The following is a 27064-nucleotide window of genomic DNA, read 5'->3' on the forward strand; positions in this document are numbered from 1 at the left end:
TATACAACCATTTAGGAATACAATAACTCTGGGACTCCAGCTTCTCTAGTGTTTAGAACCATTATAAGACAGAGTGTGGTCAAATCGTGGGGAAAAATGTTTAAATTTCCAGAGTGTGAAGACCACTAAGAGTTTCAGAGTTGATATAAAGGCTATTTTAATGATATTTGAGATTGAACATATACAGAAAGAAGTCTTCTTTTATCTCACTAAAAAACAGAAATTTCTGGAAACGAAGATGCCATGAATGGTTATGGCCATCGGGAAAACAAACCGAACTAGCAAGCAGTAACTCCTACATGAACACACGTTATCACAACATTCTTATCTCCTGCTCATTCTCATTAGAAACCCATGTGTTCCCACAGAAACCTCTTCTCCCTGCTTCCCCAGAAAGGTAGGTTGCAGACCCTGGTCCTTAGCACTTCAGGGAGCCATTCCTGCTTGCCGCATATGCATGGGAAGGATTTTGCCCTGTTACTCGGTCTTTTGTCAGCGCAATCTGCAAGTCCCCAATTAGTACATGGAAGAGCATGGAGGAAAATATAATTCCCCCTTCTCAAAAAAGGGGAAACTATAACTGAGATTAATGACTACAAGATTAGAGTAATAATTATGATTGGCTGAATTTACAGGGTATACAGATTTTTAAGAAGTCCTTCTTTAATTGTTGTAAATTTTCCCTGTCTGCTCATTATATTCAAAACAGTTGAAAGTACAGTACGAACACTAAATGGTACGTGAGATAATTTTGGTGGTCCACAAGTTAGCCTTTAAAATTATACTGTTTAGGGGCGCCTGGGTGGCTCAGTCATTAAGCGTCTGCCTTCGGCTCAGGTCATGATCCCAGGGTCCTGGGATCGAGCCCTGCATCAGGCTCCCTTGCTCAGCGGGAAGCCTGCTTCTCCCTCTCCCACTCCCCCTGCTTGTGTTCCCTCTCTCGCTGTGTCTCTCTCTGTCAAATAAATAAATAAAATCTTAAAAAAATATATACTGTTTACATGTATGAAATGTGAGTACATATAGAAAAATCTTTTTTTTTTTATTGAAGGCATATTAGTCTCAGATGTACTATAGTGATTCAACATGTAATGTTATGCGGTGCTAACCACAAGTGTAGTACCTCTGCCATCACACAGCATCACTATAATATCATTGATGGTATTTCCTATGCTTTGCTTTTTATTTCCATGGCTTATTAATTCCATAACAAGAAACCTGTATCTCCCACTCCCCTTCACCCATTTGCCCATCCCCCCCCCCGCCAGCAACCACTATTTTGTTGAAAAATCTTAATTTGGCATAAATTCATGGATTTATTTTAAATTTTAAAAACTACAACTGGCTTATCAAACTTACCATTTTAAAATTATGATTGCTTGGGATGAAGTCTTTCAAAAGACCAAATCAACCTAAGTTTATAAAAAATATTAGATAAATTACATTTTACATGGTATGGATGTGGCAAAATGTTTTCATACTCAGAAGCAGTATTTCTACACTTGTATGCCACACAAGGTTACCCCTCATATGCCATCACCAAGTCACTGTAGTAGACAGAGTAGAGTATTTATCCAAACTCTTTCCTTCAGTCTGTCGGCAACAAATCTCACTGTTCTCTACCTCTTTGGGTCATTGTCACTACTCCATCATATGGGTACAAGTGAATAAGGGTGGGTGTATGTATCATTCCCAAAATACATAATGTAGACTGTCAGGGAAGAAAAATAATTTTCTCTCCACCCTTCTAGCTTCTTGGCTGAGACCTCATGTAATAGAAAACAAATTAGCAGGAGAAAAGCCCAAGCAGTTTAATGATATGTACACCTACTGTAGACACACAGATACCAGGAAAACTGAGTAACTCCCCCAAATGGCCAAAGCTATCACCTTAAATACCAACTCCAGCTAAAGACTAAAGAAGATGTGGGGGTGGGGGAGAGCCAGGTTTTCAGGCAAAGCACAGTCAACACGGGAGTCGCTGTCTTGCAGGTGCACGTCCAGACCCTCCCCACAGACGGGAGCTTGTCCAGATTCAGTCATTCTCATCTTCCTGGTGGGAGAGGGATGACCTTGCAGGTGGAGACTTCCTGTCTAAGTGCAAAGTGCTCTTCCAACAGGGAAGGGTTTCTACATGGTTTTCAGAGCTCCTCTGTTGTTTGCTGGTTTGAAAACATAATCAGCCTAAAATAATCCTTATGCCAGGGAGGTGTATTTTGGGGTGATGTATCCTGCTCCCCTTCATCTCTATAAACAGACAGGTAGCACTGAAAAGATACCAGCTGCCTCTCTACACATGTGGAGCCTCCCCACAATTTGTTGTTAAAATTTATTATAAAACATAAGGAAAAATGGAAGTAGTTCTCCTGAACACTGCTCTCGTGTAAGCCCATGGAAAGCCTTAGTACTTCTCCTAGTTTAGAACCAAATTTGATCTAAAAAATTCATCTAAAACATAGCCCCTGGCAATTCAGATAAAAACCGAAATGAAAAGAACCTTTTGCTCTTTCTAGTAAAATGTTACTGCTCAAGACTGTTCTAGATAAAAGAAATACCATTCTAAATTGGGAGTGGTATAAATAAAACATAATTACTTGCATGAATGTTTTATATGATTTTCTGAAGTCTATATTTCCATTCATTGCTATGTGAGAATCCAAAACATATTAAAAACTGCCCCCCCAAATTCCTTTCTCCCACTTCATTCCTCATTTCTCTTATTTCCTTTATGAGATTAAAATATTTTTCATTTCAAAATATTTAAAAATAAGACAATATTTCATTGATTTAGAAACTATAGCTATAACTGGCAAGCAAGAATATATCTCTTAAAAGTTATTCAAGTTTGTTTACTTTATATTTTCTCAACGTGTATTATTCTTTCACATGTCACTTACACTTTTGCTAACATTACATGAAACCTTTAATTAGATGCCATAAAAACAAGTCACTATTTAACTATTGTGAGTTCAGCTGTGCAAGGAATTGCAGGTGATACAAAGAACAATCCAGCGTCAAAGCTGAAATGCCGGAATTTAAAAGCACACATGTATCTTCAACATTGAATCAAGAAAGCCATAAGAAATATTCAGGAAAGTGTGGGATGTGACCTAGCTGGAACATTCCATCAGTGTTTCTCAGGAAAGCCACACTGACATGGTCCTGGAATCTTTAGCATCTTTATTGAAAGCCTCCAGTCCTCTGGCCCCAGATGATGGCAACACGGTGTACAACTCTTCGGGATCATATTAGAACATACGCAAGCATAGCACAGACACCCGCTGTCTTTGAATGAATTATTTACTAAATAAGTAGAAATTTTCATCAATACTTTGCAAGGAAAAACTAATTTCTTTCTAAGCACAGAGAACTTCAAAGATATTTACTTTTAGAAATAGCTCGGAGATAACTAATTCATTGTCACAATCCGCACTTTTTACCAAGCACATTTTTTGTAAAATTTCAAATATTTACACTATGACAATGTTAAGGCAATAAAACACCTCTGTCAGATGATAAGTGAGGCTTCAATCCCTTTATCCCAATTAAAAGGCTTTCTTGCTGTAAAATGGTTTAATTGCCCACTATTCTTTGATCAAATGAGATAAATGCTAATTTCTAATTCACTCAGTACCTGCTCTTATTTAGAAGCGTATTAAGTTAAATATTGGTTGTTTGGAGTGGGGCCAGGAATGATGTAGATAGACTCTACCCAATACTATGAAATTACACTAATCTCAGTTTTAAAGTGAGTATGGAACAGGCATGCTGATCTTCTGATTTCTTGCTGAGCCATAGGAACCTCAGAATAGAGACTTCCAACATTTACATACTCAGTATTCAAGTGGTTTGCAGATTAAAAAAAAAAAATGGCTAGAAGCACCTACTATACTGACTCATTGATACATATATTAAAGACTCTCTCATTACCTTATCAGGTATTTGCAGTAGAGAAAGAAAAAAAATTGCAACATAATTAGAGTTGCCCTGAGTCTTCTAACCCTGACTCAGTTACTGAAGACCAGGGAGGTGTTTGTCTTGCTTCTGCCCACCGATGATAGATGGGATATCACTGACTGAAAATTTAAAACTTATCCTAGAGTAACTTGATTCTGTTAGATTCCTTTATGCAAACGAGAAAAAATAGGCAACAAGATTGTGTAGGTCTAAACCATTTTAGAAGTGAGTTTTTTTTTTTTCTTGAAAGTGTTTTTTTGTTTGTTTGTTTGAAATGCTTACCTAATTTTCCTTAATTTTCATGCATACTAGTAGATAGAAGAACATGATATTTTACATCTCCACATGCTTACGTGTCTTTACAACTGGAACATTTTATATTTGTTAACCACCAAGCATCATCTTCCTATTTCACTCCTATTCCCCAGAATACACCCAGGAAATAGGCAGAGCTAAAAACAATGGGTGTACAATTTAGGACTTATTCCACAATTAGTAGGAAGTAGAGGTGAGGGAAGGTCAGAGTGGGGGCTAGTTTTGAAAAGTTGTTTACATAAATTGATATCCAAAAGTGTACAAAGTGATTTTTTTTTACATCCAAGCCCATATAATTATAATGTTTACATACTGTTCTGAATATTCATAGTATTAAGAGAAAAGACAGAGATAAGAAAGAAATAGTATTTTTAGGAATTATATAATATCTTATTATGAAAGACAACTAGTGTCCCTATTCTAGATTTTTGATATTGGAGAAAATATTAAATTTGCCCTGTTATTGATAAGGTAACTTAGAAATTACCCTGGCTATGATTCTAAATTAAATGTAAAGTTTTTCTTTCTGACAATTAATCAAGAGCTCTTGAGTACCTAAGAATCCTTAGTATTTCCGTCAGGATAATGCTAATACAAAAGAGAGCTGGTTTTGAATAATATCTATGTATAAAGAGATGAGTTTGATTCCTTTGTGATTTAGGATAATATATCAAAATTGGGAGTTTGTGGTACAGACTATACTGGACATTTCAATAGAAAGAAAACCCACTGATCTCTGGGTATCTCTGAACTTTCTTTTTTTAGACTTCTTTTCCTTCTGTTTTCTAGAAATAATCATTCCCTCATTGCATATTCATATTTAAAATGAACCATGGGTAATAATGTTGCAAATATTCTCAATAAAACGAGTGACAAGTTTTCTTATTTATGCTAACCAAAACTCTCCTGGCTTATTTAAGAGTAACAACATGCCCACATGGATAAAAAGAAACTTCCTAATTATGTGAAATTTGAATAGTTTCCTTTGCACATCAATCAAATCTTTGTACCATAAGTAAAGCCAGATCCAAACTGAGTGATTTCAGTAATTTATCATCAGACCTCTACCCTCTTAGGTACCATCTACTTTAAAATCAAAATCAATCGCTCATATTTCCACTCTCTTTATGACTTCAAGAGAATAATGTAGGTTTTAATGTACATGATCTACAATGTACATTGATTTACATACCATTGACAATAATTAAAAAACCCAAAGAATATAAAAATATAATCAGAAACATATAACAATCTGTGGATTTCATGATTCTATATAAATATAAAAATATAAATTATATAGATGAAGGGGTTCAGGACAGCACCCCCCCTGCAAATGTACAGCTTTGGCATATTGTGAGCTGAAGGCACCTGAGACTGGGCAGACTCAAGATAAATTCTGTCCTTCTCTTAAGGAAGAACCTAAATTGGGGTCTCCCAGAATAAAAGTTATTAACAGAGATAAATTTTACCTGAGTGACCCACCTGTATGGTAGAGCAAACATCTAATTATCAGACATATGCTTTTCTTATCATCCTATGAAGTGCATCCCTTTCCTCTGAAGCCCCAGACCCCCACCCCCTTCTCCCTAGTTCAGGATGACACAGAGACCTCATCCTGCCTGAATGCCTTTGGAATTTCCACATCTGTGTGGATTCCCCATATGTACACCTATTACATTTGATTTTTGTCTGTGAATCTGTCTCATGTCAATTTGATCCTGAGTCCAGCTAGAAGGACCTTTGGAGAGGACAGGGATTCTTGCTCCCCGACATAGACGTTGGCATATACAAAGCAGTCCATGTTTAACAACCATCTCTCTGAGAGAAGAAGCTCTGATTTGTAGCATTTGTCACTTTCCATACTCTAGGCTCTACCACCATGACCACAAATGTGAGGTCATTGAACTTGGAGCTGGGAAGAGACCCACAATCGGTCCTTAAGCAAGTAGGAGTCAGCTTTTCAGTTCCAACAACCCACTGTTTTAAGTAAATTATGTGTCTAAGATGTAGAGGCAATGAAGAATTCTTCACCATTTGTTGGGGGGGAGTGATGTGTTGTAATACTTTGGAAAATAATATGGTGCTATTTAGTAAGATTAAAAGTATATGCTTATACATTCATAATAAACATAAGTTTCTCATAGTAATTCCATTTTTAAATTATCCATTTTTTAAAAGATTTTATTTATTTATTTGAGAGAGAAAGAGAGTATGTGAGCAATGGGGGAGGGACAGAGGGAGAGAATCTTAAGCAGATTCCCAGCTGAGTGCGGAGCCAGGCGCAAGGCTCCATCCCAGGACCCTGAGATCATGACCTGAGCCCAAATCAAGAGTCAGATGCTTACACTTAACTGACTGAGTCACCCAGGAGCCCCTAAATGATCCATTTTTGAACTATGAAGTGCCAGTAGTTAAGTAGTTTATAGAATACTGTAACGATATGAGAATATATTCCAAGCATTTGTCTTAAGTATTATTTGTGGTTGTTAACTTGCTAATCTTCACAAGAAGTCTATGTGGTGTGTTTTATTAATATCGTCATTTTACTAGGTAGGAAACTGAGGTACAACATCTGCCCAAAGTCACCCAGCTAGTCAATGGCAGCACTGGCATTTAAATCCAGGTAATGGTGGTTCGAGAATTCATGCTTTTGCCACAATATTGCACTCACTGCCTCTCACGAGAGTCATGAGGGTAGATATCATCCCATGCCAAAAAACAAAAAAATGGAAAGTATAGTTGGGTTAATTATAATGCATCCTAATTTTGGTATATTCTAAAATCATTAAAAGGATATCGCTCTGAAAATTTTTAAAAACACCAAAAAGCTTCTAATCTCCTATATTTAACATTCACATTTTATACTGTCTGATTTAAGTTTATAATAAAAATTGTTACAGATAAATTAACCCTTTCTTTAATTTCTTGCCAATTCCATCCCTTCCTTTCGATGATTCATGCATATCCTTCTATTTCATAATTTTATCCCTGAAATGCTAAAAATTTAACACTCCCTCCCTCACTTATGGGCAGTCTAGCAAATTGCATACAAATTGTTTCAGGTGTCTTTATAAATATTTTAAATTAAATAGCAACTCAGATGTTTTAGCTTGAGTTTCTTTAAAAAAAAAAAGCAACTCATTTTAAATAGCACAATAAAAACTGTTTTCAGATGCATTCCAGAGCAATCTTACTTTTCCCTACATTTTATTAGAGATTCTGAGTCAGGCAAGGGAAACTGTATTTTTTCTTCTCATTTTTACTTGCATGGAAATAATCTATAAAAAGAAAGATTTCAGGGTTTTGAGGAACTCAAATCTACTCAATCTACTGAGAGGCCAGTAGATTTTACTTTTTCTTATATCTGCTGTCTGTCTCCACTTTAGCCTCTACCCCTGGACACCAAGACAATCAATTGAAAAACAACCAACTGGAGAATTTTGAACGTAAATCTAGAGATTTGGCTTCAAAAATTAGATTTCTATCTATGTATCTATATCTACTACCTACCTACTATATATAACAGATAAATTTATATATATTATATATGTTACATAAAATAATTATATTTATATATAAGTAAATATATTTATATATTATAAATATATAAAATGATATTAATATAAATATACACAGACAAAATCCCCCCCCCTTTCTGGCAAAATATCTTTTGGGCAAAAATGCCATTGAGTGACACCTTGTTGCATATAAACTGGTTCAGAAGAGCTGGCGGACGATGATTTCCTTTTGCCCCTCTCTGCTGTCTTCCTGTTCTGCCACATGAGTAGGATGACAATGCTTAGGAGCCCTTAAAGGCAGAGGTTGGCTTCGGGGTCTAATAACCTTTTCAGAACATGATCCTGTCACTTGCTATGGACCTTCGTCAATATTGGAAGCTATCTGTAGCCAGACCTATCAGTTGTTTGCTGAAGTACTAGCCCCATTCTTCTTGTTAACAAACTCTTCTTCCCCTTCTCCTTCCTTCCTCCTCCTCCCCCTCTCCTCCTCCTTCTTCTCCCGGCCAAGGTCCCCAGGGTTATCAGTGTGTCCAGCTCCAGGAGATGCAGAGAACTTGGTGTAATCCAGAGGTGATTACCTCATTCCCCTTTGCTACATACAATCTTCCTCAACCTCCCTTCTCTATGCTGCCTCCTGGGATCCCAGGCTGGGAGGGGACATTGGATGGAAGAGGACTCAGGAAGAGTTTCCTTGCAGACAAAGGAGGAATAAACAAACATAAGAGGAGTCCTAGTTTTGCCCTCTTTCCACCTGCTTACCCTCAGACTTGAAATGCAGTTGTGATGCTTATGGCTGTGGGATTTACTAGCCCCTGACAAATAAGGCATTGGAAAAATAACCAAATTTCAGGAAAGGGGCACAATGTAAGGAGAGAAGTAACCTGAGTCCTTGGTGATATACTTGAGCTGTCAAACCAACCCTTGATCCACAAGAATCTAGGGATTTTATTAAAATGATAATAAAAGTCCATGTTATGGGGCGCCTGGGTGGCTCAGTTGGTTAAGCGACTGCCTTCAGCTCAGGTCATGATCCTGGAGTCCCGGGATTGAGTCCTGCATCAGGCTACCTGCTCGGCAGGGAGTCTGCTTCTCCCTCTGACCCTCCCCTCTCTCATGTGCTCTCTCTCTCTCATTCTCTGTCTTTCAAATAAATAAATAATTTTTTTTAAAAAGCCCATATTATGTAAGACTGTTTTCTGATGTTCTGTTCCTACTGTGCACACATCCTGGTTATGGTCCCAGTCGCTGACACCTAGTGAGCAACTATTCAAGAAATGGCAGCCATGGGAGAGAAGATTGCCGATTGGAAGGTTTTTCTCTTCCTTTAGTGTACTCTGGAATTCCCTGGGGAGTTAATAAAAATGCAAGCATTCCACTTCTACCCTTTGAATTTTTTTTTTTTTTAAAGATTTTATTTATTTATTTGACAGAGAGAGACACAGCGAGAGAGGGAACACAAGCAGGGGGAGTGGGAGAGGGAGAAGCAGGCTTTCCGCAGAGCAGGGAGCCTGATGCGGGGCTCGATCCCAGGACCCTGAGACCATGACCTGAGCCGAAGGCAGACGCTTAATGACTGAGCCACCCAGGCGCCCCTACCCTTTGAATTTTTATTCAGAGGGTCTGAGGTTGGGTCCAGGAATCTGCATGTTTAATATCCTCCCAAGGTGATTCTGCTGCTGACATTCCATCTATCACACTTTGAGAAATACTTCAGTGTGAACTGAAGGCAAATTATTGAAGAGTGGGTATGAGTGATTCAGAGGGAAGGAAACAGTGAGGAGAAACAATCCTTCTGCCCCCTTCCATCCCACTCCCCATCTAGAAGAATATAATATACAAATTACGCTGTGGGCAGCCTACCCTGTCCAGCCCATAAACTACACCAAGCACTCTGAGAGCACTTATATATTTCGGGCGCATTCTTTACTTCATAAGTTCCCCAGAGGGAAGCTAGGGAAATTGAATACTCACATTAGCTTGGATGATGACAAAGTACTGAGTCTTATCTTCATAGTTGAGCCTCTTCCTTAACACCACATTTCCAGTTAACATGAGGGGAATTTCGAAGGTGTCATTAGATGTCTGCAAATAGGGAAAGATACAGAATCAACTCCTTCAAATATAAGATGAATTAGAGAATGCAGTGTTGCGACCTAGTCTTTTGAAAGTTCTAGAGAGCATGCTTATCATCTGAAAATAGAATATTGCCTGTAAGCTTCATATTTAATACTATCATTTTTTAAAGATGTATTTATTTATCTGAGAGAGCGAAAGAGGGAGGGAGGGGCAGAGGCAGAGAATCTCCAGCAGACTTCCCGCTGAGCATAGAACCAACTAGGGCTCTCTCCCAGGACCCTGACATCATAACCTGAACTGAAACCAAGAGTCGGCCGCTTCACTGACTGAGTCATCCAGGCGCCCCCAATACTCTCGTCATTTTTAAAAACTTTGCATGTTGATCAATGGGTTTCACCAGAGTCATTTTGATAATAACCACAAAACTTATTTCCTGTGACAGTTTTTTGTATATTTTTAGGGTTACCCATCAATAGCCCCAGGATACTTCTAAATCAAAGTTTGGGTATCTGGAAATTTTCCCTGTTACCACCATTTGTTTTATCAACAAAGAGTTCAAACATTGCAATTTGTGATTTCTATATAATATCCTTTTTTTAAGACTGGTGTCAGGGGAGGAGGAGGGGAGGGGGATGGGAGGAGGAGGGCAATGGTGATTTGTACTTGGTCCTGTGAGCTCACACATCATTACCCAGAGCAGGTCATTCTTCTGACTGGAAAAAAAAAAAAAAAAAAAAAAAAAAGGCACTCCTGGCCTATCTTCAAAGAGAGGAAGAACCAGAAGCTTTTGGAAACCAGCATAAATGCTTTTGCTTTAAATGCAATCAGTTCAGGGGCGCCTGGGTGGCTCAGTCGTTGGGCATCTGCTTTCGGCTTGGGTCGTGATCCCGGGGTCCTGGGATCGAGCCCTGCATTGGGCTCCCTGCTCTGCGGGAAGCCTGCTTCTCCCTCTCCCACTCCCCCTGCTTGTGTTCCCTCTCTCGCTGTGTCTCCCTCTGTCAAATAAATAAATTCTAAAAAAAAAAAAAAAAAAATGCAATCAGTTTAGCAGCTATTCATCCCTAAACTCATTCCTTATTTATTTTAGATAAAATTCAATGAAAATGATGGCAAAAGAAAAGGAAAAAAAAGAAGAAAAAAAAGAAAAGAAAGCTCAATTTTAACTATTCTGATTTTGCTCATGGGTTAAATAAAAGTGTGCTTTGTTTTAGTGATGAGTTTGCAACATTGGTAATTAAACTTTTATGATTTTGGATAGTACAAATGCCTGATTCTTCTATATTCCACATCTAGTATAAATGTTCATGCACATCATAAGAAAATACAGGTAGGGTACAAAGATACTAATAATACAAGTGACCATCTTCAATTTGGCCTGTATTAAGACCGGAATAGAAACTTCATCCCCTCTATTTTGTGTAAGTTCATTAAAAAAATACCTTTTGAAGTAGATCTGTTTATACAACATTCAAAAATGATGACAATAATGCTGAACATAATAGTAGCTGTGACAGATTCCTGAGGGAGTCCTGTCTATCCCCACTTCCTGATAGGCATCTCATGCCTTTGTGTAAAACCTCCCCTTGAGTGTGACCTGCTTCTAACCAAGGATACGGCATAGGCGATAAACTGTCACTCTTGTGGCTACATAGTGTCATGGATGACTCCATCTTGCAAACAGCCTGGGTCTAGACACTCTCCTTGCAGGACTCAGGGGGTATACAGCCGAGGAACTCAGTGTGGTCTCTCAGAGGTGGGAGCAGCTTCTAGCCAAAGTCAGCAAGAAGCCAATGCCATCTGTCTTAAAATCATAAAGAAATGAATTCTGACAGCAGTCTGAGTTTCTCTGGAAGGAAATTCTTCCTTAGTTGAGCCTCCATAGGAGAACTAATCTGGTCAACACCCAGACTGCAACCTTGTGAGAGCCAAGCTGAGTCTAGACTCTTAAGTCACAGAAACTACAAAAATGAGTATGTGTTGTTTTAAGACAGTAAATTTGTGATGGTTTGTCACACGGTAATAGATAACTAAAACACCACGTTAACCCCTGAAACTTGTCTCAAAGATCAGTGGTGGCATATAGTAACAGTAATTGATATCTGCTACGTTTGCTGAGTCTTCAACATAATAATTTCAAGTGATATTATATTTTTGTTTCTCTGATATTTTGGAACACACAGACATGAGGATATACTCATATATGTTCTTATTAGAAAGTTATCCTCTTTTTAAAAATACAGAGATGAATAAACCACTTCTTAATAGTTTCTCCAGTTCTCTTTCCCTTAAAGAGCAATCAGCCTGACACAGACTTGAAATGTCCGTGTTTCTGGTTATAAACTAGTACCAGTGGGTAACGAGCTGATAGCTCATCACTGCAGATCCACAGCAATCGATGAAATGAAGGATGTTCTCCTGTTGTCATTAGAACTTTGAAATGATTGTATCATTGTTGCTGCTCCTAAGACAGAAAAACCAGAATGGTTCAGCAAGAAAAAGGACTATGCCTACTAGTCTTCTAAAGATATACTGAAGAAATGAACTGATTGGGAATTGATTGTTCTGCTTCTATATGGTTGATGATCTCCTCCTTGGCTTAGTCTTTCCACAAACAACACCTATGAACTCTGGACTAAGTGCAAAAAAACAAAGAATACCAGACACCCCTAGAGAGATAACCAAAGCAGACATACTCTGGGAGATCTCACACACTTGAAAGAAGAGACAACGTGGGTGACCTTGCTGTTTTACAGTAGCTAGTGCCTCGAGGGGCAGTCAAAATTCTGATAGAAAGTCCATCTGGCCTGAAGCATCAGGGGAGAGATTTTTGGGACCACCAATGCTGATGGAAGGTGAGAGGGGGCCTTAGAAGGAGAAAGCCAGGAAGGGAGAGAACAAATGTCACATGTAAGCTGTGTTGGAGTCTGTGGGTGACCTCCAGAGCAGAGGCCGACTCGAACAGGTGCACTAAGAAAGCATATAGAACTGAGCTTCGAGCTGCACCCGAGGGTTTTTAATGCAAGCCCAATGATGTTGTCTGGTACATTAAAAACAAACACATGGACAAATCTTCTCAGATGAATATAATAGAAGAGTCTCTCCACAACATGACCTTCACAAGGTCCAGGAGGGAGTTCAGAACAACTGGACCCATGATGAACCAGGGAATGGGATCCCTTCTCAGAAGGAGAGAAAATCAGGGAAGACCAATGTTAGGACAAGCAGAGGAGGATTTTAAAGCAGCTGTTTGAACTCTGTCCTCAGAGATGTAAATAATATGCTCAGTGCAGGTGAGACCACAGGAAAACTCAGGAAAGATAGGCAAACTCTAAAAATGTGGAACATTCAGACCTGAGGATTATACTAGCTGGGGAAAAAAAAAAAAAGACCCCTGGATACACTAGACAGGTTTATTTGGAAGTCAGGGCCCGAGTTGTCATATTTCTATTTCTTAAGATAGAAGGGAAATCTAGATGTGAATGTGAAATTTCATGATTTTTAGATATTGGCTCAAAAATGATTTAAATTAATTTGTGGCTAAAGGCGCCTGGGTGGCTCAGTTGGTTCAGTATCTGACTCTTGATTTCAGCTCAGGTTATGATCTCAGGGTCCTGGGATTGCACCCCAATAAGGCTCTGTGCTCAGTGGGGAGTCTTCTTGAGAGTCTCCCTTTCCCTCTACCTCTGCCCCTCCTGCTCACTCTCTCTGTTTCTCTCTCTCAACTAAATACATAAAAATAAATTCTTTAAATTAATTTGTGGCCAAACAAAATGTCTGTGAGTGGAATGAAACTCGAGGTCATTAATTTGTGATTCCTGCTAATGAATAATGCAGCATCAGTTGGAAAACAAACAAACAAAAACAAACAAAAAAATCCCGAGACTTTTAAGTAGAACAGACCAACCTACACCTTTACCATTCCATACACTGTGGGACTCATTTGAAAGAAATCATAATTGTGGCTACAGATGCCAGAGATTGCCACATTTTCAGGTTAAATATGTTTGTCATCCATACAATTTTGATTTGAAAATAAGAAATTAGTAGATGAATATTATGGTGCTATTAATAGAAGCAGAGTTACTAGCAATTGAATGGTGACAGGTACAAACATCAGTAGGTAACTGAGGTTTACATTAAATCTCCATGATGGCTAAAGATGGGTTCGCTCTGTAAGGATGTGGCTGGGTTCATGCTTTCTCCCTGCCCCCCCATAAGCTCCAAGTTAAGTGCTCTCATGGTGTCTTATTCTTTTGCTTCATTGAATTAGGTCCATGCCCAGAGAATGTCTTTATTTATTCCACAGCAGTGCTAGCTTGCTAGAGTACATTTTTCTTTTTCTGTAATTTAGACACTGCATGTGGCCAATTGGCTTATCCAATCTATAGGCAGTAAAGGTACATATTGTGTTTCGTGCCAAGTCCACAATTCCCTGAAAGGGGGAAGCCTTCAGAAGGAATTACTCCACAGGTGACAAGGATTTCCAGCCCCCAAAACATCTAAAAGGTCATGCCTAAGTAATGCATTTTTGTCTCGCACTACATCTAAACCTTGGATAGGTTGGTTTTTAGTGCAATGCAATAAATATTTCCCTAAAATACATGGCCTGGCTGTTCTATGCTTGCTGGGAGTTTCACTTTTACAGCTTGAAGAGTAAAAATTAGGAAAGACCTTCATAGAATGTAAGCTAGAAACATGGCACGCACATACAATTAATTCTTTTAAAAACTTAAGTAGTAAGGAAGACAAATTGTCTAGAAATGAAATGTGTGGTCAGCTGTGTTTCAGTTTTTAAGGAAAAGTGTTTCTCTTGTCCTTTTGTCTTCTGCTCCTTCTTTGATCTTTTCTGCTCAATTTCTTGTGCAACCCTTCCTATTTATGGTCCTTTTCTGTCACATCCTCTTACTTCCCTCTTTTTTTTTTTTTTTCCACTGCCTCTGCTTAAAGCTCTGGAGGCACATGTCTTAGGGCAGAAGACACATAAAACAAACAAAAACACCACCAAATCTTCCTTAGGCTGTGCTACACCTAGGGGCTTTTTTTCTTTTCATTTTTTTTCCCTGATTGTTTTGAAACTTTTACCATAAGTACTGAACTGTTTTATTAGAACACAGCAGAGAAAAAGTGGAGTCCATGTGCTCTAGAAAGAGTCCTGAGTCTGTGGCTCAGAAGCCCCGCGCACACCAGCCAGCCATGGCCATGAGCCCGTTTCTCTCCCACCCACGAACCGACACGCCAGAAGATGAAAACGTTCACAATTCACTTAGTTCTCACACTATATGTGTGAGGTAGGTCCTATCGGCCATTCTCAGTCTCTGCGAGCTCAGTGTTTTTGTTTCTTTGTTTAAAGCTTATATAACAAATACATAAATTAAAAATAAAAACATAATATTAACTTCACCACTTCCTATTTTCCTAATATTAAACATAAAGAAGAAGCATTCATTTAGAAAATTCACTTAAGAAGTGGGCGCCTGGGTGGCTCAGTTGGTTAAGTGACTGCCTTCGGCTCAGGTCATGATCCTGGAGTCCCGGGATCGAGTCCCGCATCGGGCTTCCTGCTCAGCAGGGAGTCTGCTTCTCCCTCTGATCCTCCTCCCTCTCATATGCTCTCTCTCTCTCATTCTCGCTCTCTCAAATAAATAAATAAAATCTTTAAAAAAAAAAAAAAAAGAAAATTCACTTAAGAAGTGATTTTAAAATGATGCTTTGGGGAACCCATGGCATCCTGAGAAGCTTTCTGGGGGGAAGAGGAAGGGAAAGTTGGCAGGCAGGGCTTCTCGCTTGGGCTGCAACAAAACCATTCTGATCTTATCAATGTGATAGATAATATAACATACTAGAGGAAATAATTTCACAGCCTAAAAACAGTGTAGAAATTCAATGGTCTAATTAGAAATAAATAATCTAAAAAAAAAAAAACAGGCACCTGGATAGCTCAGCTGGTTAAGCATCATCCTTTAGCTCAGGTCATGATCCCAGGGTCCTGGAATCAAATCCCACATCAGGCTCCCTGCTCAGCGGGGAGCTTGCTTCTCCTCTGTCTATGAGCCTCCCCCCTACTCATGCTCCTTCTCTCTCTCTCAAATAAAAAACAAAATCTTAAAAAAAGGAAGGCTACAGCTAAAGGTTTTGTTCTCTTCTCTATCTTAGGCTTCACTGGTGGACATTGGCAGTGTGCTATTACTTGGCGTGATCCATAATGCATATGCATCATACTGGTTACACCATCTCCGATGATTTATTTAGAATGCTTAAGAGTCCGCAAGCACAATGGAAATGTAGTGAAAATGGCATATTGTTCCTATAAATAATTTTAAATTTGTACCTACAAAACCCACCAAAAAGTTTTTAAAAGTGGTTTTTAAAAGTATAACACGACTAGATAAGAGACAGTAATTTTGAGATAATTTTTAACAGGAGAATGACTACTAACGTAGTTCAAGGAGCTAAATAATAGAATAATATAGTCAGGATCAGCTGGAGTAAGCACTGTTTTTATTCCTCATAGTGATGTCCCATTCCACGTAGGTACTGACATACCGGATCGTTAGGATTATATTGGATAACGTATTCTATCTGTCCATTTGGTCCATCATCTATGTCTGTAGCTCCATTGTCTCCTGAAAATCCTGTAAATATCGTGGTGCCAACTGGAGTGAGCTGAAAATAAAATAAAATAAAAACTGTCAATCCTCATTCCATCAACAGCACACCAGAAGCGTTCTACCACAAGCCCAGGCTTTTGTTACACAAAGGAGAGCGGGCGGCTGCCCAGGGCCACAGATCTGACGCGTTTCTAAAGAACACTTGCAAACCCTCCGTAGGAGTTCTTGTAAAGGCTGAAATTTCCAACATCACGGTCCTTGCTTTGGGTAAAAAATAGAAGGCCCTAATTCAGTGTGAAGCACATTTGGACCAATTCATGACCATTAGCATCTTAGCCCCTGTGGAGAGAATGCATCTGTTGTTCTTCCTTAAATTAAAAAAAAAAAAAAAAAAAAAAAAAAAAACCTTGATGCATTAAGTTATCGACAAGCTAGAATTTAAACTGGATGAGGAAGTTAGCATCTTTATTTTAAAATCAAACACCATTTCGGAGAGATCAATGACATGATGTGCCAGTGGAAGTCTGAGGAAGAGACGGAGACAGCGGTGCCCTGCGTATCAGAGGACGGAGAGAGCTGGGAGTTTCCGCACTTGCAGAAGGCTATTGAGTGGCGGGTGTTGGCAAGCTGGCCAGATCTTTCCCTTTGGGATTCAGACAACAAAACTTAACAAGGCATACGAGACCATGATTTGGCATTTGGCCTGCGCCTCTAGCTTTATTCATTGTTGCTCTCCACCAGAGAATCACTGTTATTTTCTCTGACCTGTAGGTCATTCTCTGCACAGTGTCTTCCTACATCCAGAGCCTCCGGTCCTCAAGCTGTAGTTGGAATCCTCTTCATTAGTTATACTTCCACTTAATTAGTATCACCTTCTCCTGAAGCATCCCCGGCAAAGCATTCTCTACCCCACAACAGAATAAGGTGCCCTTTTTGTTGTGCTTGCATTTTATACCTTTCTTCCTTAATCACTGCACTGAAATCATGAATAAATAAATTGTGTCAATAAACACAACCTCTCTGCCTTCTATAGAGCAGAGGCTTTTCATTTTTTTTTTTTTTTTATTTTCAGAGATATGTTTTGTTAGTTTTTAAGTGGGATTCTTTCATGGAGAAATAGTTTCAGAGATTGAAAAAGAAAAGGGGTTGTCTCATTTATTCCTGTCTTTAGTGGGTATAAATCCAAATCTCTACAGGGATCCACCACATAATGAGTAAATGAGTGAAGCAAGCCTGATGTGCTTGGTGGCAAACTGAGAAGCACATATATTCTATGAAGCAAATTCTTGTCATCATGGACTATAGTCTTCTAATATTCTAATTTTACAAGAAACATCTTGGTTCTAAGGATGGCCATAGATTTTAGAGAATTAAACTATGAGTTAAATGGGCCAGACAAAATATATGCATGAGGCATAGCAACCACAGTACTTTACAACTTCTGATCTAGAAAAAAAAAATAAAATTATGATGAAAGAAACAAGCCATCAATACGAAGTAGCGCTTATTTACAAAGTCAGCCTTCCTGGCGGGCAGGTCTAAAGGGCAAACTTTGACTTCCAGCAGGTCAAAAAGAACACAAACAAGAGAGAGGAGATGGTCTCAACAGCACATATGAGAACACCAGGACACCGTGGACAGGGACCCTGGGTGAGAACATGAAAGACTGCTAACACTTCTATGTTGACAATTTTATATTTTTTAAAATGTAATCCCAGTCCCCAAAGATATTGTGCTTTCTTACAAAAAAAAAAAAAAAATCATCTATTCTTATGTAGCTTGCTTTGATTTTTAAATTATGAAATTTTAAAATTCAATGATGATTTATTTCCAGATAACTAATAAAACAAAGTATTTTTTGTGGTAAGAATGCCAAAGCTAGATCCCCTTTTATTCTGATCTCCTTTCATCAAGGCTCTTGGAAACAGGGGTTATCATAGTGAAGTCAAACTCTAAGCTTATTTAAAAATCAGGAAACACTGTTTAAAAAGGAAGTAGCAATGGAAACAAAGGAACTGCTTCAAAATATATACATTGGATCTAAGCACATGATTATCACCTATCCATCACCTAACATATGATTTCAAAGTATCCTCTGTCTCCTGTGTGAAAATAAAATTGTTGGTAACCTTAAGACAAAACAAAACAAAACAAGAAACCCACAAAGTATTTTTTTTTTCAAGTAGGCTCCACACCCAGCATGGAGCCCAGTGCAGACCTTGAACTCACAACCCTCAGATCAAGACCTGAGCTGAGACCAAGAGTCCGACGCTTAACAGACTGACCCCCCAGCTGCCCCCCTCCCCGGAAGTATTTTTTAAAGATCTTTGTTACCAAAATAATAATAATAATAATAATAATAATAATAATAATAATAATAATAATAATAATAACTGGGCTGCAGGATTGATTTAAAAAGTCAAAAAGAATCAAAACAAAGACAAAATGAAACAGAAAAACGTGAACAGTAGGTGTGGGCAGATTTTGAAAACACTGTGTCCATGTCTCTCCATCTACTCACGGGGGCAGCATATCTTACTGGACTAGACGCGTTGTGGGGAGGGATCCTGAAGTCCCAAAGCCAAGGGCACAACACGGGTATTAAGGGGAAGGAAGTGGAGGCCGGAAGAGCTGGGAGCACATGCTGGTGTCTGGAGACGCTCAGACAATGAGTGGGCTGGATGCCCGGGAGCAAGTGAAGAGCAGAAAGTGTGCTGAAAAGAATCACGACATTCCCTATGTAATCAATTGTGCCAGCCCCTTTAATGTGCACCTAAAAGGACAAGATGCTATAACAAAGATTTTTTTAATATCAACTCACTATTACTAAAACCAATTTTTTTCTTTCTTAACAAGTTTTTTTGTTTTGTTTTGTTTTGCTTTTTTAATTGAAGGAAGGGAAAGTTTCAACACAAGCCGTAGTGCATCACCTGTACATTATGAAACATTGGGGCTTACGTAATTTAGAAGTAAAACAAACAAGAGAGAACCTTATGAGTCTCTCACTTGATCATGTAATCATCTGTGTAACATTCAACTGCGGTATTACTATACAGTGACATTATTTTCTGTTGGAAATTTTAAATTATGTAGACAGGTTGTCAGTTTTCTACATGCTGCTTTAATAATATAAATTCAATTTGACTAGATATAAAGTTTGAAGTATTATTTATATATGTAGAGAGAAAAAAAAGACTAATCTTGCCTTTGAGTCTTAAAATCCAAGATGCAAATGAAACCTCCCTGATGATTTGGGTAAGTAATAAAATGGCAGTTGTTATCAGAAAAGAACTATTTATAGTCAAGGTGAAAATAAAGCATAATATTCTCTAAGTCTCACAATTTTCCATGTTTCCCAGTCTTATATTCAAGATTAAGTTTCTAAAAAATAAATATTATATGACAGTATTTGTTTGGAATAGATGATTTGAAGGATTTTACTTCTCCCTATGTGACATTTGCAAATCCAAAGACATATTTGCAAATTCAAAGACCCTAACCAAGAAAAAGCTCTGTTTTTCTCCAGCCTTCCAAATGTTTCTGAAATTCATAAAAGGCAACCTAAAAGTGCTATGGTATCTTAATATATTATCATCAATTAATATTTTTCCTCTTCATCACTGACATCTTTCTTTTATATTTAAAAATCATATTTATAAAGACATATAATTTTTAATATCTGGTCATTTAAAACAAACCCTACAGTATATTTTTGGTTGCCCTTATAAAAATGCACTTAGTGACAAAGTCCAACAAAGATTGTTGTTGGATTACACATAAAAGGACTTATTATGCATTTGTTCATGGTTGCAATTTGAGGTTAATCCAAAAAATATTTCAATTTCAGTCACTCTTATTTTAGGATTTAACCTTATTTTTTGGGTGCCATACATAATTGTCCCCAATAGAATATATGTGCCCATATACATTTTTATTATTCCTTGAAATTATAAGTAGAAATATGATTCTGCAGTCAATTCTATTAGTTTATATCCTTGAATGGAAAATAAAGGAGAAACAATTGCCTCACTGTGGAAAAAGAATCAATCTTATCATTTCTGTAATGATATCATAATAAAGGTCATGAATGATCTCTAAATAGGATTTTAAGCTCTTTTTTAAGAAGAGAATTTAGGTCCTTGAAAATTAAATGGAAAGCATTATTATAACAGCAGATTTCAGCATTGTGTTTCGTTCGTGTGCTGTGTCTCTTTACAATTTCACTAACAATTAAAGATTTTCCCTCCAACTTTGAAAGGTGGTATTTAGTTGTTGATAGCAAAGGACTCAGGGAATATGCCTCATTATTAGTTCAGCATCTGCATAAATGAGTGAGTTCTGCTCCATAGTTGTATGTTTAGACCAAACGTCTTAGCACACACTGCTCCTACTTGTTTCCACTCCTAGAAGAAGGAAACATTCCCATGCAGAGGTACGTAGGTAAAACGTAGCACTAACCTGGGTGAGCGATTGGGCTGCACACATTTATCTGTGATCTACAGCTCACAGGGTCGACCCATTCAGACACAGGCTAGGGTTAGGGATGTTTAAAGCTAATATATGAGAAATAGCTAAGAAAAAAGAAGATAAAGCATTTTATCTTTATATGGAAGGTCTGGAGAGACCAAAAAGGTCCCAGTGAAATGGCCTACGCTAGAAGCAAACAAGCAAAAGGGAGTTGAAACATGAAAAATGGTGTTAAAAAATAGATTCCATTCATTTTCATTATACATATACCCAACAGAAGTACACAACTGTGTATGTACATATGCATGCATGCACACAACACACGCACTGCACAAATATAAATACACATATCACCATGACTTATTCTCAGTAGATGAGGTAGTGAACACTGGCGCTTTGTGAATTTCTCAATATGATGTAGAGGTTGAAACATGAGAGTCAGGCTGTTTATTATAAAGCTGTGTTGCCCTATAGATTATTGTTCACAGTTTTCATGGCACATCTGCCATGCAGATGGCCATGTTCTGTGTTCTTTAACATTTCAACAAGTCTCAGAAATATAAATTTGGTTTTCTGAAGGGCATTCTAATTCACGGGACGATTCTCAGCATGGGCAGCTGCCTGAGGGTGTCACTTACTTATTTAGTTCATGTCTCTTTCCACAAATGATTTTATACAGCAATTGGGAAATACAGAAAATGCATAGATACATGCAAATGGAAAAGTTAAAGAAAATCAAAGCAAGAAAATTCAGTATTTCAAGAAGATGCAGAAGATAAATTAGAATGTGAATGCAAAAATGAACAGGTCTTAGTCAACTGTCTGTGTATCCTGTGATCCGTGGCTAGTGAAGCTAACCGAGAAATTTTGAACAACGCTCCAAAAAAAGAAGACTTGCCCTCACTTACAAGCTTACTTGCAATATTTCCCCACAGAAGGGCGCCTGGGTGGCTCAGTCGTTAAGTGTGTGCCTTCGGCCCAGGTCATGATCCCAGGGTCCTGGGATTGAGCCTCACATCGGGCTCCCTGCTCAGTGGGAAGCCTGCTTCTCCCTCTCCCACTCCCCCTGCTTGTGTTCCCTCTCTTACTGTGTCTGTCTCTATCAAATAAATAAATAAAATCTTAAAAAAAATATTTCCCCACAGAAACATTGTATTCATGGCTTCATATAAATACAATTACTTCTCATTATCCATGGGAATTATGTTCTATAAAGTCACTGTGAACACTGACTTAAATTCTGAACCACTGCTTCTGGAGAGAATATGGGGTTATCCCACCGCTAGGGGGAACACAAGTTTAGGTTCCCACCAGCCTCGTCACATTTTCATCAACCAATTAATATATAACCTTGTTTTATGTGTGCTTCTGTTTAAAGACACCTTATTTAATATGTGTTTCTGATTCGCTACCACTTAGCTTACAGGCAACAGCACTATAACTCATTCCTGAATAAAACTTACCTAACACATATATTCTCTCAATAAGGTACATATTGCCTTCTTGGGTTAGGAAGGCTAGACAGCCCTGCAGCGCTCAGATGGGGGCCATTTTAAACAGCAAAATCACCAACACAAACTACAAAGATGTAAATAATATGGCACCAATTAGACTGCTAAAAAGCACACTTGTTTATAGTAGAAGACATGAAAGAAGATGGCAGAGCATCATTTTGTTTGGCCTGAGTTTGATGTGTGTACAGGGAGTGACTCAAATTTTTCATCCCTCTGCACATGTCTGTGAATGACCACAGAAGATTGGCAAGTTTTGAATTTGGGCTTACAGATAAATTTGAGCAAGTAGGCAAATTTGCAATTACAGAATCAATGAATCATGAAGATGGGCTGTACCTGATGAACAATACTAGTAATTCATTAGGAGTGTGGCTCAAAGACTCAACCAACCAGAAACTGAGGCAGGATCGAGCCTCACCCTTGGTTCCACTTAGCTCAATGATCCCTGCTCCTCTGAAATTGTTTCCTGCCTGTGAATGTTAAAATTGGATTAAAGCACTTATGAGAAACATTTTAGATCTCTATTTTGACTGCTTATTAAAGAACTAAATTAAGTGGAAAGATATGCTTTATCAATAAATTGGTATTATCACTAATGTAAAGATGTCAATTCTTTATAAATTTATCAATAGATGTGGAAATTTATAAGCTGATTCTAAAATTTACATGAAACTTCATGGGGTCAAAAATAGAAAGACGGTCTTAAAGAACTAAGTTGGAAGACTTATACTACCCAGTTCCCCAACTTAAATATAAACATACAGAAATTGAGACACTGTGGTATTGGCTTGAGAATAAACAAATACACCAGTGGGACAGTATATTGTGTCCAAAAACAATCTCCACAGATAGTCACCTCATTCACAGAAAAAGATATCACGACAGTGGTTGTGAATTCAATGATCTTTTCAATAAATGGTGCTATGTTAATTAGAAATCCACATGGAGAAAAATGACACCAATTCCAACTTCACAGCCTATATAAAACTAAATTCCAAGTGGCCTTGTGCACTGTTGGTGGGAAGGTCAATTTGTGCAGCCACTGTGGAGAACAGTATGGAGGTTCCCAAAAATATTAGAAATAGAATTACTATATGATCCAATAATTCCACTTTGGGGTATTTTTCCAAAGGAAATGAAAGCACTAACTTGAAAAGATAAATGCACCTCCATGTTGATTGCAGTATTATTTCCAAGCCAAGACATGGAAAAACCTAAGTGTCCATTGATGGATAAACGGATAAAGAAAATATGGTATGTATGTGACATACACACACACACACACACACACACACACACACACACACGCACACAGAGGGAGTGTCACTCAGCCATAGAAAAGAAGGAAATCCTGCCATTTGCTACAACGTGAATGGACCGTGAATGAATTACACTAAATGAAATAAGCCAGACAAAGCAAATACCATGTAATCTTACTTATATATGGAATCTAAAAACAAACAAATAAACAAAAAGCCCCCCAAAAGCCCCCCAACAAATTCATAGATACAGAGAACAGATTGGTGGCTAGGCAGGGGTGGGCTGTGTGTGTTTTCACATGCCCTGGTTGAAGGTGGTCAAAAGGTAGGAAAGATACAAACCTCCAGTTATAAGTAAGTCCTAGGAATGTATAGTGTGGTGACTATAGTTAATAATACTGTATTGTATGTTTGAAAGTGGCTGAGAGAGTATATCTTAAAAGTTCTCACCATACACAAAAAAACTATAAGTATGTGTGGTGATTGAATGTACACTAAACTTACTGTGGTGATCATTTCAAATATACACATATACTGAATCATTGCATTGTACAGCTGAAACTAATATAATATTATAGGTCAATTGTATCTCGATAAAAACATAAATCATGAATCACTAAATTCTACAGCTGAAGCCAATTTTTACCATATATGCTAACTAACTAGAATTTAAATAAAAATTGAAATAAAAATGTAAAATATAAGATAAAACTAAGAAAACAAGATCACATCTTCAAGATATAACAATCAGCAAAGATTTATTAAATTAGACACACAGAGCAAAAACCATGAAAACATTGACAAATTGGACTACACTAAAAATAAGAACTCCTATCCATTATCAGTAACAAGAAAGTAAAAATATAAACAACAAGACTGGTGGAGACACATTCAATACGTATATTTGACAAGGAAATTATGTTCAGAATATATAAAGAACCTCTACAACATAACAAGAAAATGACAGACTCTTGAATAGGAAATTCACAAAAAAGAGCATAAGCTAGTGGTCAATAAACATATGAAGAGTGATTTTCACTAGGTATCAGGAAGTCCTAAATAAAATGCCAATGGCACATTACTGGATGCCCACCAAACTGGTTAAAATTAATAATAGTGACAATATCAGGTTTTGTCCAGGAGGGATTTTGCAGAGGTGGGGCTCAGTCTCCAGGTTCTTACTCACCAGGTCTGTAACCCCTCCTGGGTAGCACTCTGGAATGGCTGCTGATTTGTCTGCAACACGGGATGTATAATCTTTAGGTGCTCTGATCCTACTTCATGATGCTTTATCTTTTTAAAAGATTTTATTTATTGGGCACCTGGGTGGCTCAGTTGGTTGGGCAACTTCCTTCGGCTCAGGTCATGATCCTGGAGTCCCAGGATGGAGTCCCACATCGGGCTCCCTGCTCAGCGGGGAGTCTACTTCTCCCTTTGACCTTCCCCGCTCTCATGCTCTATCTCATTCTCTCTCTCAAATAAATAAATAAAATCTTAAAAAAAAAGATTTTATTTATTTATTTGACTGACAGAGAGAGTGAACACACACAAGCAGGGGGCATGGCAGGCAGAGGCAGAGGCAGAAGGAGAAGCAGACTCCCGATAAGCAGGGAGCCCGATGTGGGGGTCGATCCCAGGACCCTGAGATCATGACCTGAGCTAAAGGCAGACACTTAACCGACTGAGCCACCCAGGTGCTCCCGCAACCTCCTGATCCTTTGAAGATGACCTGTAGTGGTTCCATAGTCATCTGTGCAGGGGGTTAGAAATTCCCATTCTCTAATTTATATAGTCCTTGAAAGCAGACCTATTTTAAAATGATTAGTTACTATCTTCTTGTCCCTATGCATATTGTCACAGTCTTCTCAATTATGCTGGATGGTCTGAGGATTCTCTTCCATCATAGTAATCTTTCCAAATTAGAAGCCATTCATTCTTTGGCTACTATACAGCCTTTAATTTCCTCCTTAGATAAAATAATTGTATGATTTTTCTTGCAAGTCATCTCTGCCTTGGAAATATGCTTTAGAGGGGCGCCTGGGTGGCTCAGTCATTAAGCGTCTGCTTCGGCTCAAGTCATGATCCCGGGGTCCTGGGATCTAGCCTCTCATCGGGCTCCCTGCTCCGCGGGAAGCCTGCTTCTCCCTCTCCTGCTCCCCCTGCTTGTGTTCCCTCTCTTGCTGTCTCTCTCTGTCAAATAAATAAATAAAATCTTAAAAAAAAGAAAGAAATATGCGTTAGAGATAGTGATATATTTGAAAACCAAGAGACTCCACAAATGAAGTAGAGTGATGAATTTGTACACAGGTTCATATTGTTGACAACTTCAGCTTGTTCTCACAATGATTAAATTACATTATCTCTGAGTCTATGGTCATTTAGTGAGAGCTTATTATAATCATTGTTTCTGTGACTATTATGGTTTTATATTAACTCATTAATAGAATATTTGTTTTATTACATTTATTTATTATTTATTTATTCAAACATTCTACGTGAAGCTTATCTTAAAACTTTCTAGAATTGCAAATAGCACACATTCCTGAATTTAGTAGATGTTATCTTACAGTGATTTATTAAAATCAAATAAAAAATAAGAAAAACATTACATATGTTCTTCATATTCCCTTTAACATAATACAGTTTTTGCACCTGTGTGTAAAATTTGGATTCCCTATTTTAATTATGAAAGCTAGAAAGTCACTTCTGAAGAAATTATTAAAGGCAAATTCATGTAGATAAGTATCTTCAAAATAAGAGAAGGATTATTATTATTAGAGCAATAAGTAGCTATACTCATCTTTACTAAAAACTAAAGAGCAACTAAGCTTAAATTGAATATATATGTGTGCATCTATATATACAAATACACAGAGAGAATGTGTATGTGTGTGTGTGTGTATGTATATGAGCTTACTAAATTTGAAATTTGTTGAATACTTGAATCTTTTAAAAGAGCTGAAAAATTGATTCCCATTTACATGTTTAATGTAGAAAATATATTTTTATGTGTTTCTTTCCTGTATGTTAATCTCCATCTCCCTTTTCCATCTTGCTGGTTTCCTGCTTCCCAGAGAGGATGTGCCTAGTTCCCTCGAATTGGAAAACAGGGATAAGTGAAAGGAACTGGGGCTTCTTTCTTCAGAAGCTTTCGTGTGCTATAGATTACCTGCTCCAGCTATCTCTCAAAGAAATTCTGTGAAAGGGTATGGCTCTGGAGTCCCAGTGATGTTTATTCCTTGAAGATATTTATCAAGTTTCCAATACCATGGACATTTCATATATATATATATATATAAATTTATTATTTTTTCTAATATATATATATTTAACTTACAAAAATACCTTAT

The 27064-nt window shown here is 37.9% G+C and overlaps 1 protein-coding gene across 7 annotated transcripts in view; it reads right to left on the reverse strand.

Annotated features, from left to right (window-relative positions):
• PCDH15 (protocadherin related 15) overlaps window positions 1-27064 on the reverse strand; it is a 1707782-nt gene that overhangs the window by 482511 nt on the left and 1198207 nt on the right. For all 7 annotated transcript variants that reach the window (XM_078077809.1, XM_078077807.1, XM_078077810.1 and 4 more), the window contains 2 exons: window positions 16410-16529; window positions 9762-9872 (listed from right to left, as the gene is read on the reverse strand). In XM_078077809.1, coding sequence (XP_077933935.1) covers window positions 9762-9872; window positions 16410-16529 — 231 coding nt within the window. The remainder of the gene's footprint in view (window positions 1-9761; window positions 9873-16409; window positions 16530-27064) is intronic.

This window comes from Halichoerus grypus, chromosome 7 (genome assembly GCF_964656455.1).
Source record: "Halichoerus grypus chromosome 7, mHalGry1.hap1.1, whole genome shotgun sequence".
NCBI classification, from domain to species: Eukaryota; Metazoa; Chordata; class Mammalia; order Carnivora; family Phocidae; genus Halichoerus; species Halichoerus grypus.